Raw genomic sequence first — 19,035 nt, forward strand, 5'->3', positions numbered from 1 at the left:
AAATCCTGATGTTGTTGTGATAGTCTATTGAACCTTCATATGAACTTGTAAATTGCAATTGACAACAAAAATTGTTTCCCATGTCTCTCTACATATATGGGTAGTATGTTGCTCTTTGCAACTAGTGTAGAGTACAGAAACACGTTTTGAGGAATCATCGTTGCCTCACAATGAGATTCAACAAAAAGAAAGGCATTTTTTTTATATCATGATCCATGAAATGCTTCAATCTAGAGACTTCAAACTGGTTTTCCTTTTGAAAAGAGTTTCATCCAAGTTAGTTTTTTTCCGTCTTTGTTTTTTTAGGTTAAAATTCCCTAACTATAAATTGAATTTAGAAAAGTTGTAATAGAATATCAGTTTGGTGCCTATAGAGGCACTTCTAGAGGACATATAGAACTTGTGAAAGTGTTCAAACATTATAAGACAAGCAAAATAATAAAGTGTGTGTGCTACAAATTTACTGCAATCAAAGTGATTGATTGTCAACTATTAGGTACCAAATTACAAAGAGAGAAACAAAGACATCCAAACTCTCTGAGATTAAATAATACAATATAACCATAGATTGACTGGTAAACAAGCATCCATTCTATGAATTAATGCCAAACGTTATGTTTATGGCAATTAAAAGGGCTACAGTCAACAAACAAACACCTACAAAAAATTTTGGCAATTAAAAGTTTAAATTCGAGTTTTTTTGTTCTAGATACCAGTTTCATTCATAATAATTAGTTTGTCATTTTGGTCATAAGCTCAAGTAGTAAGTTGCACTAAACATATTGCCATAAAGTCTTATAAAAAATTACATATCACCATGGCCCAAATATTTTTGCCAAATTTCTTTTTTTTTTTTTTTTTTTGTTGCCCAAAATAATCAAGCAAAGAAGGTTGTAATAACGAAGAGTTAACATTTTAGAGAAGCAATATCAACATCACAAAGTTTTTTTTTTTTTTTTTGATCAGCAAAAGAGAAGGAAACTTTATTGATGAATGAAAAGATTATTACATTAATAAAGGGAAAATGGGGGATGAGTGCAACAAGCATCATAGCAAAACAAATCAATCCCAATTAGGTTGGCACCGAAAAGATCACACAATCATATGCTAGAACAACGTCAAAAGTGGGTTAGAAACCAAACACAAATAACAAAACCAACTACACCCAAATATAAAATAACCACACCTAATACAAAATTAAAACCCAATATTAACAACCAACCACAAACAGATTAACAACAAAGAAGATTAGCAACATCAGCAACAGATTGATAGCAGTGACAACCACAACAATACAATCAAGCAACAGCCAATATACACTACTCGCATAAACAAGCAGCTACCCCAGCAGAGCAGTAACGCCAAAGTAGATCAACAGCAATCCAAATAGAGCATCACCAATAAAGGAACATCCATGATAGACTACCCACATAATCTAGCAGTAACCTCTGCAGACCAGCAGAACCTCCTTTAGACCTTAAATAAAATGCATCACCAATAAAGCAACATCCATCAATAGCAATCCAAGCAAAGTGGATCAACAGCAATCCAAGCAGAGCATCACCAATAAAGCAACATCCATTCTAGGCAACCCACATAATCCAGCAGCAACCTCAGCAGACTAGCAGAGCCTCATTTAGTCCTTAAATAATATGCCTCACCCATTTATGTTTGAAACAATCTCTTAAATAGAGAAGCTACACCCCGCATCAAAAGATTTCAACCACATGGCCACTCGAATTTTAATAAGCTCACACAAAACATCTGCATCAGGTTAAGAATTATTGAATAAATAGTCATTTCTATACATCCACAAGGACCAAATAACAGAAATAAAAACAACCCTCCACACTTTTTTTTCCTTTTCCCTGAGCTTCCATCCTAACCACCATTGCATCAAGCCTTCAAAAGACCCAAGCAACACCCATTAAATTCCCCACCAGGCCATGATGTTTGACCAGACATGCCACACAAATGAGCAGAGGAAAAAAAATATGATTAGAGGTTTCCTCCTCATCTTTACACAACGCACAAGACAAAGGCCCATTACCTCTCAAAACTCCAATTTTGCTGAGAAATGCAGATGTTTTCAACCTACCTTTCCAAGCAATCCAAGTAATGAATTTAGCCTTAGGAGGAGCAAAGTTGTTCCATACCAATTGTGAAAATCACTGATTATTTAGCCTTCCATCTAATTGAATCCCTTTGACTAACCACAAGACATGGACCTACTCCCAGCAGAGCTTGTAGCCTTATCACTTCATCCTCCGCCCATTCAAAAAGAGGCCTTCTAAAATTAAAGCACTAATTGGTTCTACTGTCTCTGCAAGGACTTTGTATCTTCAAGGTTATCTCCTTATTTAAACTCAATTGATACAACCTTGGAAATTGAAGTTTAAGGCTTGATGTTCCTAGCCAAGTATCCTGCTAGAATTTTACCCCATTCTCCTCACCAATCCGAAGCTCCACATTTTCCAGAAAAAAATTATGCAGCCGAGGATTTAATTATGGCACAACAAGGACCTGTCTCCATATAGAAGAAATAGAATCCAAAGCATGCACTGGAGGAAACCAGTGGGCCCCCGATACACCATACTTAGCAGAAATCACAAATTTTCAAAAAGCCTCATCTTCAAAGGCATGTCTCCACCACCACTTAAGAAGCAAACATTCATTCGTCAATTTGATATCTCTGAGACCAAGACCTCCTTGCTTCTTATTCTACTGTACCTTTTTCCATTTTACCAAATGAATTTTCCTTTTAGACTCATCCCCTCCCTACAAAAACCTTGCTTGAACCCTATCAAGTTCCTTAACAACACACTCGGGTATATTGAACCGAGACATATAATAAACAGGTAAGGAAGATAAAACAAATTTGATGAGGGTGACCCTACCCACATAGGATAGCATCCTTCACATCCACCTCGATAATTTCTTTTTATACCTGTCCACCACTGGTTGCCATGTTTGCTTCCGACCTGGGTTGGCTCCAGAGGCAACCCAAGGTACTTTAAAGGTAATTTATGACTTTGACAATTAAGTATGTCCGCAAACACCTCAATTAACCCATTATCAACTCCCACCCCACATATCATACTTTTATGAAAATTTATCTTCAATCCTGAGACCATTTCAAAACTTCTTAAATTTGTTTGATAGCCACAATCTTAGCCCACTCAACCTCGCAAAATATGATAGTGTCATCCGCGAACTAAAGATGGGATACGTTAACCTCACTAAAACCCACAGCCACCCCTTTTATAATCCTCAATTCCTTAGCTCTTGACAACAAGAGATTCAAGCCTTCAGCAACAACATTGAACAAGAAAGGGAAAGGGGATCACCCTATCTTAACCTTTTTTGCGGAAAAAATTCAGTTGTCGGTGAGCCATTTACTAAGATGGAAATTCTAGCAGTTTCTATACATTCCTTCATCCATCGAATCCATCATGAACCAAAACCAAAATTAGCTAACATCGGCAATAAACAGTTCCAGTTAAAAGTATCATATGCTTTTTGAAAGTCCAGTTTGAGAATAATACCCTTCTTCTTTGATGTTTTCCACCAATCCACCACCTCATTAGCTATAAGCACCCAATATATAATGTTTCTTCCCACTACACAAGTAGATTGAGCCTTATCAATCACAGTAGGCAGGACTTGTTTCATTCGATTAGCCAAAACTTTGGACAACACCTTATATGAGGAATTTATCAGACTAATGGATCTGTAATCAGCAAAAGAGGTTGGATTCTCCTTTTTGGGGATAAGAGCAACAAAAGAACAGTTTATCCCATATCCTAATTTACATTTGCTATAGAACTCCTTCATAATGTCACCTTTTAAGAACTTCCACCTTTTTTTAAAGAACATCATATTAAACCCATCCGAGCTTGGGGCTTTGTTTCCATCACACTCTTTTATAGTAGTCCAAACTTTTTCCTCTGTAAATTCTTTCACCAGAATAGCACCAACATGGCTAGCAACAATCTTCTTAAAATCACCTCCAATACTTGGCCTAAGCCTCCAGTGTTTAGAAAATAGATTTTGGAAGTGAGAGCAAGCTGCTTGTTTTACCTCAGTAGGTTCATCCACCTCAACCCCATTAATCAAAATAGAAGCAATCAGGTTTCTATTCTGTTTCTTGGTTGCTATAATATGAAAGAATCGAGTATTTCTATCTCCTTTCAAAGCCCAGTCCATCCTCGATTTTTGCACCCACATCCACTCATTTCTTTTGCTAAGCTTCCAAATCAAACCCCTTATCTCATTTCTCCGTCCCTTTTCCACCTCAGTTAGCATTCAAATTGTAAATTTATAGAACGTAACTCACTTTCAACTTCTTTCAACTTTGCTTCTATATCCCCAAACACTTCCGCGTTCCATTTTTTCAAAGCTACTTTTAAAGCCCTGAGCTTTTCCATAATTATATAACTAGCCCAGCCTTGTACATTAGTTGAATTCCAAACTTTATTTGCATCAACAAGAAACTTAGGATGTAAAACCCAAGCATTGATGAACTTGAAAAGCTTTGGGCCCCAGTTCCTATCATCTTCCATCAGCAAAATGGGGCAATGATAAAAAAAAAGTCTTGGTAAACCCCATACCTTGTATTTGTACCATTCCAACCACTCACGGTTAACCCAGAACCTATCAAGCCTACTCCAACTTTGAGAATTGCCCCAAGTATATTGCCTGCCTAACATTGGGATATCCACCAATTCAAGATTGCTAATAAAGTTACCAAATTCATCTATTCCTCTGTCCATCCTTATACACCCTTTTCTTTCACTAATATTTTTAACTTCATTGAAATCTCCCCCTAGACACCAAGGACTAGAGAAGATAGTCTTCAAATTGGATAGGATGTCCCGTAACCTCCTCCTATTCAAATCTTCATTAGAAGCATATATGTTACCAATTACACAATTAATAAAAGAATGCATAATAGCTGCCAAAAGGATGAAGTTTCTGGAACAGCAACACTCTTGTAGTGAGAAAGTCATAGGATTGCAGATGCACAGAATCCCTCCTGCACTTCCCTCTGTATCCGCTTCCAATGTATTCCACCGAATCACTAGGCCACAAAGACCTGGCAACACTTCCATCAGTACTTGATCTTTTTGTTTCTTGCAATAAAACCATATCCATATTTTTCAACCTCAGAAATTCCTTTATTCTTCGCCTTCTATTAGCCCTACACAGTCCTCTAATGTTCCAAGATAGAATATTTGTAAAGATAGAGATGCACGCTAAAACCTCCTACCAAGTGTTGTTTAAGCACCTGGCACCACCCCTTTTGTTTTTCTTCTCTCAATATCTTCAATTTCCATCTTGAAAACTCGCTTCATAGCTTCAGCTTCAGTTTCATTCACATTCATTACCAGACCCAGAGTCTTACCCAACTGCACCGTAGCCTCTGCTTTCTGTCTGATTCTGTTTTGCTTTTGTAAGGCATTATTGATAGATAAAGATGATGAGGATGCCATTGCAGCAGCTTGAACAAGGGTAACTCGTTAAAACCCATTCCTAAATGATATTCCACTTTGTCCTTTTCTTCTCCAGAATTTTCCCAACACCCTACTTTCATTGAGCTGGGCCTCTGCTTTACTAGACCAAACATAAGCACCAGGTTGATGTATTTCTCATTCTTCCTCACTTGGGCTGGACTCATCATCAATGCTATTAGAAGCCTCACCTTCTTCAATTGGGTTAACCTCCTCAACAGAACTAACCTTAGCATTATCAGGCCCTAGACGATTCCCATCAAATTAGGCTTTATTCAAAGATATGTCAAGCATATTAAAATCTCTTACACTTAAACTTCTTATATGCCCGTGGGGCCCAGTAGATGTCTCCAACACCTCACCTCCTCGTCTTCCACCCCTATCAACCTCCCTTACTAATGGCGCCTGTAATTTGACATTGGGTACTGGGTGGACTACATCATGATTGGGAATTCCCATCTCCATGCCTATCTCATTAACCATTGATATAGAGTCTGAAGTACACGAGTGCTTATATCCTGCTCCCACCAACACATCATTAGACTTCTTACTATGTGCCATATAATGGCTTCTCTTCACATCAGCCCCAATATTTCCCATGTCATCACCTTCACTCCTACGTGCATGATGAGTTACAGAACGATGGTCACCACCATCCATGGATGTTGTTGACAGATCCCCAGCTTCGACTACATGAACAGGGTAGGATCTACCATCTTTTTCCAAAATAACCAATTTATCAATATGTTCCAGTTGAGATGTGCATATTCTGATTTTCCCACACTTCAGAGACTTCATACTTAATACATTATGATCAAGCTCCACGACTGCACCACAAGCTTCACCAATTTTCCTAAAGTTATTAACATTCCATAGAATTGGAGGCATTCCAAAACAACTTAACCAAACCAGTCTTTCATTATCTAACCTCACACCTTTGTTCCACTAAATGATTGAATCACACTACTCCGATAACCAACCTCCAAAACTGTTTAGTGATTGTTTCATATCTTCTTTAGATTTAAAAGTGATAAATGCATTTCGCCCTCCTCCTTCTCTAAGTTGTATGTCCTTTAATCCTCTATTATGACATTCAGACTTAAAATCATCGAAGTTATAGTGAGGTTTAAATTTGATTACTACACTCAGTAGTAACCAACCAATGGCATATTCCTCCGCTTTAATTCTGATATGATTACCACTATCAGACCTCTCTCCTTTCAAAACCTCCGTATAAGAACATCTCCCTTCAATACCAACACCAGACAATCTTGAGACCCCATCTGGTAAATGTGCTCCTGGTCTTGGATTACTCAGATCTTTTTCTTTTCTAGAATCAGCTTTTTTCACCTTCAAAGATTTATCACCACACCACACTCCATTGGCTTTCTGAATTTCAATCCTTGCTACAACAGGATAGTCATATCATACGAATCCAAATATGGTTTTCATCATTTTTCTTCGTTTCTCTGGGATATAGACATCCTTGACAACCCCAAAGTTGGAAAACATGGTAAACAAACCTTTAGGATTCATCGAGCCTGGGATTTCATCGACAAAGATTGTGTGAAGTTGTGCTGCCGCCCCATTTCTACCTTGTCGTCAACGGAATACCAGATTCCACCCACCTTGGTGATGCCTCATTTCTCCAACTAGAATATACATACATATATATATATATATATATATATATTTATCAACATCACAAAGTTAATGTGAATACTATCGGGAATTACATATTAATGGACAAGTGCCATAACTTAACATTTAATAATAGGAAAATGTAATATAAATTAATAAATTAATAAATATTTATTCTTGCAAACTAATGTATCATGCAAGAAAAATGGTGACTTGAGGTTTTCCAAGTCTCAAATTCTTGCCACAATGAAGCATACCTTAGTTTGCATATAAATCCTTAACTTCTTTAGCTTTATAGTCTTCCCATTTCACAAAGTTCAAAACAACCAAACGAATCAAAACAAATACTGAATTAATTTGTAATTATAGTTGTCAAATTGGTATTGGATTTTGTATCAATTCACTGTATTTAGTATCCTATAGGCTGTAGGAGATACAAAAAAAATAGGGGGAAAGGTATCAATTCACTGTTTTTAGTATCCTATAGGCTGTAGGATTTTGTTTCAATTCACTGTTTTGTATCAATTCACTGACTTATCTATTCCATAGTTTAAAACAATCTGTGATCCAATGGAATTTTAGTGTTTCCAATGATTTACTTAAAAGGAAAAGCATAGATATAACGAGTATTTGTCAAGCAATTGCAATTGATGAAATCCAGGAAGAAGTATCAGCAAGAAGGTTCTATTCTTTTAAACTATGGAATAGATAAGTCCCTTCCCAAACAATAAATAGCTACTAACCATACACCGCACAAGCAGCAACCTATCCTACCACCACCTCCAGTTCTCCCTCAACTAAACTCTTTGCAAGTTCAAAGTAGATGCTTCCCTAGAACCTTTGGAAAGGGATCAGATCTCAGCCTCATATAGTGCCATAGATAACACTTTTATTTGATAATTTCTATTTTTCATGAGATTACATACAATGGATTAGGGATTTTAAACTAATGAGATAGAAAGGGAAAATATGGGGAAAGGTATCAAACCCAAAAATCAAACCCATTTACAATATTAAACCCATAAAACTCTAGTAATGAAACCACTTCAAACAAACCCATTTCAGAAATGAAGACAAAATTAAAGTGAATGGGTAAAATAAACAACCCTAGAGTAAGATTTCATAGTTGGGGAAATAGAAGAAGGGGTAGAGAGAGAGAGAGAGAGAGAGAGAGAGAGAGAGAGAGAGAGTCAGAGCGAGACAGAGAGCGAGAGAGCGAACCTGTTAGCGATGATGGCGATTCTGATTTGCGGTGAACGAGGACCGACGGTGCTGAGGATGCACGGTCATGAGGTTTGGTTGTCGTGAGGTTTGTTGATTTGCGATCGTGAGGTTTGCTAAGAGAGAGGTGTGGTTATGGTGTATACACAGAGAGCGAATCTGAAATTATTCCCTCTGTTAAATTTTGAGTTTCCATGACTAAATAATTTATTTGTCGGGAAATGTATATAAGGAGTAAATAATTTCAAGCCATTTGGCAACTAAATATTATTTTGGTCACTAAAAAGGGTGCAAAAAATCTGATGCAATTTGGCTACTAAATATTATTTTGTCAGCAAAAGATATAAGACGACAACTAAAAACAATTTAGTAGCCTAAATTATATACTATCGTCGACTAAAATTTGTTTAGTAGCCCATGATGGAATATTTAGCGACAAAAATTTTTTTTTGTTGCCAATTCGCTGAAAAGAATGTTTTGCCGACTAAACGTTTGGTCACCAAACATGAAAAGTAGATTTTTGTTTTTCCTTCAGTGACTAAGTAAATTAAATAGCCAAAAGTAAATATACAACGACTAAAAATTGTTTTCGTTGCCAATTGTCCCATTTTTTGCCACTAAAAATTGTTTGTCGCCAATTGGGGAATTTTTAGCAACTAAATGTGTTTTAGTTGCCAATAATCAATTTTCACTGACTAAAAAACTTTAGTAGCTAAATCTTGTACTTTGGCCGACTAATAGAATTTCTGGTTGTCAATTCCACAACTTTTGGCACCTAAATTTTTTTAGTCGCCAAAAGTGTCATTTCTTGTAGTGCTTTAGTTATTACTCAATGAGTTTTTACTTTTTTTTTATCAGCAAAAAAAAAAAAAAAAAAAACTTTATTGATAGCATCAAACATACATACATATGGATAACATCAATAAAGCGGAGGCGAGCATAAAACATCAAAGCGAAACCTTTCATCCTAACTATGTTGGCACCAAGGGAAGCACCCAATCAAATGCTAGCTCAACCCAAAAGGGGTGGCAAAAAAAAAAAAAAAAATAGAAAACAAAAAACAAAAAACAAAAAACAAAAAAGCAGAAAACTACTACAGAAAAGCAGATCAGAAACTACATCCCAACCTAGGACTTGTATCCACAATCTCAACACAACCATACCTGCTTCATCTGAGTCTCAACCAAAAGCAATAACAACTCAGAGTCTTAGTGTACTTGAACCTTAGCCAAAACCAATTCATAGTGCCTACTTGAACCTTAGCTTAGCTCACACACAAGCAGAACCAAAACAGATCACACACAGGACTTGACTTGTAGCCTAGCAGCAAGCTCACCTTAGGCCTCGTTTGGGAACAGGCTAATTTAGTAACTTTTTGGCTATTTGGCTAAAAAGGTAGGTAAAAAAAACTTGTATGTTTGGGATGACTTTTTGGCTAATTACGAAAAGATGTGCAAAAAGTAGAGAGAAAAGAGAATCTTTGACTTTTTGGTATGGATTGTTGGCTTTTTGGCTAATTTAGTAACTTTTTGGCTAATTGGCTAAAATAGCCTCTTGCCAAACGAGGCCTAAGACTAGCAGCCCAACCCAGGACTTGCAGCCAGATTTCAAACCAGGACTTGCAACCAGCTTCTGCCCAACAGCAGCCCACCAACATTTCACCATTAGACCAACAAATCAAAGCGGTACAACTGCAGTCCACCAGCAATCCAACATCAGACCAACATCAGTCCAAGAGAAGAACAGATCATTAAACCATAGCCTAGCATAACATCCCAAAGTGACAGCCCACTTGCAGCCAGTACTTGCAGTAGCAGCACAACATAGCAGAGGCCAGACCAGCGGTAGCACAACATAGCAGCTCAATAGCAGAGGCCACTACTAAGCCTGGCATAACAGCTCATCAACCCGACAAACAGATTGCCAACAACATAACACAAATCACTATCAGAACTTGCATCTAGTACTTGCAGCCATCTTGTCCAACCAGACCAGCAGTAGCACAATATTGCAGTAAAACAACAGAGCATAATTAACAGTAGATTCAGCCTCTATTCCTGATGTAGTACTGCACTTGTTGCAGATTATACACAAGATTAGTAACAGGGAACACCACAGCCATTGAAGAAGACTTTATCCACATTGCTACTCTCAACAAGTTTTTACTTACTATTCAAACTTCACGTACTACTTAATTAAACATAACTTATTGTGGAGAAGTGGTTTGAAAATACTCTTGGATCCGGAAGGACGTTCCTGATCCTATGACTGCCACCTAAAAAAGGGATTAACACTCTGGTCGGGGGTTCCAGAATTAGCACTCCGACGGAAAAGTTAGTATATGTCTCTCGTTTGCTTATGTCTTAAGTTTCTTGGGTTTTTTCTCACGTACCTTTCTTTTGTTGATGTTCCTCTATTTATATTCGCTTTTGGGCCCTAGGGTTAGGCCCACTCTTAATCCATCGTGTAATTGCTCATTCGGCCCCCTTCTATCGTGTGCCAATTCCCATTTGGCTTTCTGTTCAGCTGGCTCTATGGCTGATTAGTTCATTCGGCTTCGGGATTGTACATGACAGAGCCAAACATAATATATATCCTGATTACTATCAGACCCGTTATTCGACTTCCCTGCAAGTACTTATATTCGGCTCCCACAATTGCCTCCTAAACATCCTACTAACTCCAGTTAGTCGGCATGTTTGGTTTTGAACTTGAATGTCAAAAAATTCAACGGTTAACCTCATTCCAACGTAAGTGTCAGAACACGCATGCTTTTTAGGCATCATTATAATTTCTCATCCCTTCGTACGCTTCCTTCATTTAATGCGATTTGAAACTATGTTGTCCCTTCGAATGTATGTTTTTTGAAAATGCAAACTTTGCCTTTCAGTATACCTCCATTTTGCGACCTCTACAACTTCCTCCCGTTTCTCATTGTCTTCTACGCTTCTTGTAAGTTCTGTTCTCTTCCATTTCGATTCCCCTTTCCTTGTTTGTTTTTACTTTTGCATACTCCCTAAACTGGCTAGGATGGCCAAACATTTGAAAGCCCTTCTTTCTGCGAATCGAGTTTCTGGCTTTCGAAACCATTTTGTCATTCCAGACGACGTCTACTTGTCACTCGTGGCGGAGAGCACCATTGATATGGAGAGGACTGATGAGAGCAAAATCATCTTTCCTCTCCTATCAATTGCTAAGGGAGGAATCCGTTTCCCCCTTCACCCATTTTTAAGGGTCGTCCTTCGCCATTGGGGTCTAATCCCTCCCCAACCCAATGTAAATTTTTACCGAATCATAATGGGAATTGTAGAGTTGAACCGACGCCTTAGGATTAATCTTGGTATCCCTGCTATTTGGCATTGCTATGCCTTGGTCAAGTCTTCTGGCAGGCAGGGGCGCTACTTTCTCAAGGCTAAGGACACCGACCATCATTTGGTGACTATGCTTGCCAGAGCTGGCAAGCGAGTTGACGATGTTATGGTCGTTGTCTGAGGCAACTGGGAATTCGGTGAAGGCAAAGATCGCCTAGATCCTGTGCCTAGATGAAAAGGCGAACCAGGTGGCCATATAGTTTCTTATACGTATTTTCCATATATTTACTTGGCTTTTCTTCCATGCACTTATTGCTTTATTTATGCAGGCAACGATTTGAAGAAAGTTCTGGTTTTGGCCGATGACGTCGTGCTTGCTGAAACCAAAATCACACTCCAATTCTTTAGCTGTCCAAACCTCCAAAAGTAAGAGAGGGCGGCTCATATACTTCTCAGATACAAGCCGACTTACGCAACTTTTTCGGTCGCAGACAACATTTCGATTCCGAGGGGCGAACAGTAGCTCACAGCTCTTATCTTTCCCAATTTCAAAAACCTGAGGCAGATTGGTTTGGAGGCTTCTGATTCAGAGCAGGCGGAAGAACAAGTAGCCGAAGAAGTCGCCGAACAACCGAATCAACCCATTTTGGAAGCCGAAGAAGTTGATCAGGCTCTGAACTTCACTTTTGAAGAAGCCGACCTTAATCGATCCAAACCTCCATCTACTTCAGGCCGAGGGGACGTCTCTTTTGAAGACATTTTTACCGACTTAGGGGATCTTCCCAGTGCGTACCTTGAGAACATGGCTGGGGAATCGCTCACGTAGCTGGCCAAAAGGAAAAATGTCGAATGGATGGTTGCCTGGAGGAGGGCCAAGACCAACCGATCTGAACCTCCCCCTGCTGCCATGGCTGAGTCTTCTCCGCCGAATACCGAAATGGAGCAGGTTGAAACGGCTCATGTTGAAATGGCCAAGCCAGAGCAAATTGTCGAATAGTTTAATCAAGAGGCTGAGTAGAGGGGGGAAAAGCGTCCCGCCGAGTGCGAAGCCAACCCTAAGGAAATACTTACCAATAAACGGCCGCGCTTAGAGGAGTCGGACTCGGTTGTGCCGTTCATCATCCAACCAAGGATAAAGAACATGTCGATTGCGTCTGACGCGTCGGCTCTAAAAGATCCGGTTGTGGCCTTGAGCATGGCTTCCTCACTATCCCTGCCGGTTGACAGAACGACTTTTTGGGCGGAGCCAGATTTGCTATCAATAGCATTAGCCGCTCAATCGGCCATATTGGTACGTGCCTTAAACTTGTCTGCATGACTACTATCAGTACTCAATTTATTAATGAAAATTTCCTTTGCTTTTCTGTTTGTTGCATGTGCTAGTTAACAATCTAGTAAGATATAAGATCATGAGATGAGTAAATTAAACATCCAATTAAATATCTGTCGGTTGGGTAGTTGCGTATCTTTGCAATTTAGCTGAATAAACTAACCAGTCTGCCCTTGCCTCAGCTAATGAACTGTAACGCCGAATATTGGTGGTTCATGGATTGGCTGAGGCACATGAACTAATTGGCGCATAAATTAATGAATATGCCCTAGACCCAGTTAGTGAATGAACCGGAACACCGAATAGCGGTGGTTCATGGATTGACCAGGGCACATGAACTAATCGGCGCAAGGCCTTGAAATTTGGCCGATTAGATTAATGAATCTGCCCTTGCCCCAGCTAATGAATGAACTGTAACGCCGAATGTCGGTGGTTCATGGATTGGCTGAGGCACATGAACTAATCGGCGCAAGGCCTTGAAATTTGGCCGATTAGGTTAACAAATATGTCCTTGACCTAGCTAGTGAATGAACTGGAATGCCGAATATCGGTGGTTCATGGATTAGCTGGGGCACATGAACTAATCGGCACAAGGCCTTGAAATTTGGCTGATTAGATTAACGAATCTTTATCTGCTAAGATTAACTAATCTGCCCTTGCCATAGTTAAGGAACGAACTGGAACACTGAATATCAGTGGTTCATGGATTGGCTGAGGCACATGAACTAATCGGCGCATAAATTAATGAATATGCCCTAGACCCAGTTAGTGAATGAACCGGAACACTGAATATCGATGGTTTAGGGATTGGCTAGGGCACATGAATTCATTCGGGCAAGGCTTTGAAATTTAGCTGATTAGATTAACGAATCTGCCCTTGCCCCAGCTAATGAATGAACTGTAACGCCAAATATCGGTGGTTCATGGATTGGCTGAGGCACATGAGCTAATTGGCGCAAGGCCTTGAAATTTGGCCGATTAGATTAACTAATCTGCCATTGCCCCAGCTAATGAATGAACTGCAACGTCGAATATCGGTAGTTCATGGATTAGTTGCGTCTTCGGGCCTGCGAAGGGACATAGAGCAAAAGGATGCTCGCATTCCAAGATTGCAAGCCCGCGCAGAGAAGGCCGAAAATGAGCTGAAGAAAGCTAACACCTCTAAGACTCAATCGGCGAGCCAAGTGAATCCGATTGTCTCAGAGCGGGTAAACCACCGAATTTTGGACTACACGATTGCCGATCGAGAAATGGCGAGCATGTTCGCAATAGAATTTGCGAAGGTCAGGTCCTATGAAAAAGCCTTCCATGACGACCGAAAAATTGGAATAGACAAGACGAATGAAAAACTAGCCAAGGAAGTATGTTGATGCGAAAATCACGGATTTAAGCATGGATGGATCAAGGCGCTCCAGGCCGCGGGCGTTGATCCGGCGTCACCCTTGTATTAGAGTTATACTTTTTCGTTCGAGGCTTTCGATGCCGAGAAGATTGATGACGAGGAGAGAGCCGAATAATTTTGATGTACATTGTTCCGTTTTCATGTAAAGCATGTACTCATGATCTATTAAATAAATAAAAAATATTATTCGAAATGTCCATATGTTTATTTCGATCAATGCTTGTAGATTAAGTTGTGTCTACTATTTTATGTCAATCGCGCTTGCGCTTGTCAATCACAAGTCTCGATAGGAGCTCCGAATTTGGAGGCTTATTCGGCCCAAATGTGTCATTCACGAAGGGTGCTCCAAATTCGGAGGCTTTTAATGTTGGCCAATCGTGATTTGCATGAAGGGCGCTCCGAATTCGGAGGCTTTTTCTGTTGGCTGATCGTGATTTCAACGAAGGGTGCTCCGAATTCGGAGGCTTATTCTGCCCGAATATGTCATTCAAGAAGGGCTCTCCGAATTTGGAGGCTTTTGCTATTGGCCAATCATGACTTTGACGAAGGGCGCTCCGAATTCAGAGGCTTTTTGTATTGGCCAATCGTGATTTTCACGAAGGGCGCTCCGAATTCGGAAGCTTTTACTATTGGCCAATCGTGATTTCGACGAAGGGCGCTCTGAATTCGGAGGCTTATTCGGCCCAAACGTGTCATTCACGAAGGGCGCTCCGATTTGGGAGACTTTTTGTATTGGCCAATCGTGATTTCGATAAAGGGCGCTCCAAATTCAGAGGCTTATTCGCCCCAACGTGTCATTGACGAAGGGCCTCCGAATTTGGAGGCTTTTTGCGTTGGCCAATTGTGATTTCCACGAAGGGTGCTCCAAATTCGGAGGCTTATTCAACCCAAACGTGTCATTCACGATGGGCGCTCTGAATTCAGAGACTTTTTGTGTTGGCCAATCGTGATTTCCATGGAGGGCGCTCCGAATTCAGAGGCTTGTTCGGCCCAAACGTGTCATTCACGAAGGGCGCTCCGAATTCAGAGGCTTATTCGGCTCAAACGTGTCATTCATGAAGGGCACTCTTAATTCGGAGGCTTTTAGTATTGGCCAATCGTGATTTCCATGAAGGGCGTTCCAAATTCGGAGGCTTGTTTGGCCCAAACGTGTCATTCACGTAGGGCGCTCCGAATTCGGAGGCTTATTTGGTCCAAACGTGTCATTCACGAAGGGTGCTCCGAATTCGGAGGCTTTTAGTATTGGCCAATTGTGATTTCCATGAAGGGCACTCTGAATTCGGAGGCTTATTTGGCCCAAACGTGTCATTCACAAAGGGTGCTCCGAATTCGGAGGCTTTTAGTATTGGCCAGTCGTGACTTCCACGACGGGTGCTCCAAATTCGGAGGCTTTCTCACATAACCAGAACTCACTGGGCAAGAGAGAACATTGTATTGAAAAAAGAAAGATATACACTTCGTAAAATCAAAACAAGTTGTCGTGCCGTACAAGTTAATGATAAAATTTGCACAAGTGTGTGGAATTCCACGAACGTGGCAAGCTTCTTCCATCCATGTCTTTGAGCCGATATGCCCCTGTCCCTGCGATTGAATCAATTTGATAAGGGCCATCCCAGTTAGCACCTAATTTTTCGTCACCTGGATTCCTAGCAGCGGGAAGCACTTTTGTGGAGAAGTGGTCTAGAAATACTTTTCTGATCCCGGGAGACGCTAGTGATCCTCTTCTAGTCACCTAAAAAGGAATAAACACCCCGGTCGGGGGTGCCAGAATTAGCAGTCCGATGGGCAAGTCAGTCTCTAATCTCTGAATTGCTTATATTTTAAGTAAGGTGTATTAGTTCTCACATACCTTTCTCTAATGGGTGATCCCATATTTATAGTATTTTCTTTAGGCCTTTGGGCTGGGCCCATCCTTGTTCTGTCACATGTACCTCTACTCAGCGTCTATTCTACTGGCCAAGATACTGGTTATTTTATTCGGCTACTGGATTGGCTGGGGTATATGCCGAATAGAGGTTACGTTTCGGACCGGACACTCATCCGTCTCTATGGGTCTAATAATTTTTGGCTTCCACAATTGCCTCCCAAATACCCTTCTAGCATCAGTTAGTCGGCGTGTTTGGCTTTTAGCCTGGGAAGTGAAAAATTCAGCGGTTAACCCTCTTACCAATGCGTGCCAGAATGCGCACACGCTTTTTTGTCATTGTAACGCTTTCCCACCCCTTCGTACGCTGCTTCCATTTAATATGATTTGAAATTGTCTCTTCGAGTATATGTCATGAATGTTCAAAAGATATCTTGCTCGCCCTCTATTGCAACTCTATTTCTTCGTGGCTTCTACAACTCGTTTCTCGCTTCTCCCTTTATCTCATGTAAGTCTTCTTCTCCTTCATTTTTGATCCCGCTTCCTTCTTTACTTTTAACTTTCCGTAATCCTTGGGTTTGGCTTAAAAAGAATGGCAAAACATCTGAAAGAGCTCCTTTCGGCAGATCGAATCTCCGACTTTCGATGCCATTTCTCCATCCCTGATGACGTCTATCTATCACTTTTGACAGACAGTATCACTGATATGGAGAGGGAAGATGAGAGCACAATCGTCTTTCCTCTCCTATCAATTGCTGAGGGCGGAGTCTGCTTTCCTCTTCACCCACTTTTGAGGGTCGTTCTTAGATACTGGGGTCTAATCCCTTCCCAGCCTAATGTCAATTTCTTTCGCATCATAATGGGGATCGTAGAACTAAATCGTCGTCTTAGGACCAATTTAGGTATTCCTGCCATTCGGCACTGTTACGCCCTAGCCAAATCTACGGGCCGGCTAGGGCGCTACTTTCTTAGACCTAAGGATACTGGTCATCACTTAGTGACTATGCTCGCCAGCTCTGGCAAGCGTGTCGATGACGTGATGGTCGTTGTCCGTGGCAACTGGGAGTTCGGCGAAGGCGAAGATCGCCTACACACGGTGCCGATAAAAAAAGGTGAACCAGGCGGCCGATTAGATCACTTTGCTTTTCATATTTGCATGTATATGTATTCGGCACTATGTTCATCTTACCGTTTTGTTTGTGCAGGCAGCAATTTGAAGAGAGTGTTGGTTTCAGACGACGACATCATGCTCGCAGAAATCAAAACCGCACTATAGTTCGCGTCCGTCCAAACCTTCAAAAACAAAGGAGGGTAGTCCACATTCTCCTACGGTACGAGCTGACTTACATAACGTTCTCGGCGGCAGACAATATTCCGATTGCGCGAGGCGACAATCAACTTGCTGCCCTCATCTTCCCCAACTTCAAAAACTTGAGGCAGATCAGTTTAGAGTCATCTGATTCTGAACAAGCAGAAGAACAAGTGGCCGAACCAATTGCCGAGGATTCGGACCGGTTGGCCGCGGAAGTTGACGAAGCGATCAATTCTGCCTTTGAGGAAGCCGGATTGAACTCTTCTGACCCTCCGTCTACATCAAGCCGAGGGGACGCCTTCGAAGATATTTTTCAAACTTGGGAGACCTTCCAGGCGATTACTCTGAAGATATGGCTAGGGAAAATCTTACGCGGATGGCACGGAAGAGGAACGCCGAATGCATGGCCGGCCGAAAAAAGGCAGAGGCCATTCGTTCCGGACTTGTCCCGGCTGAATCTGTTCAACCTATTGCTCTGCAACATACTATTGTAGAGGAATCGGCTCAGGTTGTCGTCGCCAAGACGGAAAAGGATGTCAAGCGCCGGATTACAGAAGAGTGGCCGATTTCGGAGGATCGAGGCAAAAAAAGAAGCGTCAAGAACAAGGACGGCTCTGAAGAGTTTCCTGTTGATAAGTGGCCACGCTTAGAGGAGTCGGTTGTGGTTGCTCCTTTCATCATTGAACCAAAGATAAAAAAACATGACGATCTCTTCTGAAGCATTGGCTTTGAAAGATCCAGCTGTGGCATTGAGCTTGGCACCACTGTCTCCTTGCCGGCTGACAAGGCGACCTTTCGTACCGAGCCGGACTTGGCAACGGTAGCATTAGCTACTCAGTCAACCCTTCTGGTACGTGTTTATCCTTGGAATGTGATGATTTTTTGGTTTGCATTCGATGTTTCTTGGAATATGACGATCCTTTGTTTTGCAGACAGTTAGAAGGATCGCCGAATTAGGCCGACGCCAGCGTGACGCTATCGAAAGGATTGGCCATTTCCAATCGAAAGTCGATGGCCAAAGGAGCAGGGCGGAGTTTGAGGTAATGAGAGCCGCAATGGAAAGTGCACGGGCGGAGGCTGAGAAGGAAAGGGCCAGGACTGCTGATTAACTCATGTCTGACGCCGAGGAGAAGGCAAACGCGAGCGAGGAATCGCTCAAGTTAGCCAAGGTGGCGCTTGCGAAACTGGAGGCCGAGTTGGAAGGGTTGAAGCAGACCAAGGAGAAAGCCAAATCTGAGGCTTCCGTGGCGTTCGAGGCTGGGAAGAGTGCCGCTTTTAATGACTACGTAGAAGAAGTCCCCAAATTTGAGAATCGGAGATTCAGACACGACTGGCTCAAAGCCCTTGCTGCCACTGAAGTTACATTGGCCATGCCAATTCGATACGAGCAAGTGGACGTCGAGCCGCTTGAGTCTGATCCTAAGACTTGATTTGGGTGACATTC

General features: G+C 41.2%; 1 protein-coding gene across 1 annotated transcript; it reads right to left on the reverse strand.

Annotated features, from left to right (window-relative positions):
* Positions 1-4,298: 4,298 nt before the first annotated feature.
* On the reverse strand, positions 4,299-5,111 carry LOC145799560 (uncharacterized). The gene has a single exon (XM_082889156.1). It carries the CDS (start codon positions 5,109-5,111, stop codon positions 4,299-4,301), a length of 813 nt encoding a protein of 270 aa, XP_082745282.1.
* Positions 5,112-19,035: the final 13,924 nt, after the last annotated feature.

This window comes from Camellia sinensis, chromosome 9 (assembly GCF_055761805.1).
Source record: "Camellia sinensis isolate YWXY chromosome 9, ASM5576180v1, whole genome shotgun sequence".
In the NCBI taxonomy this organism is placed as follows: domain Eukaryota; kingdom Viridiplantae; phylum Streptophyta; class Magnoliopsida; order Ericales; family Theaceae; genus Camellia; species Camellia sinensis.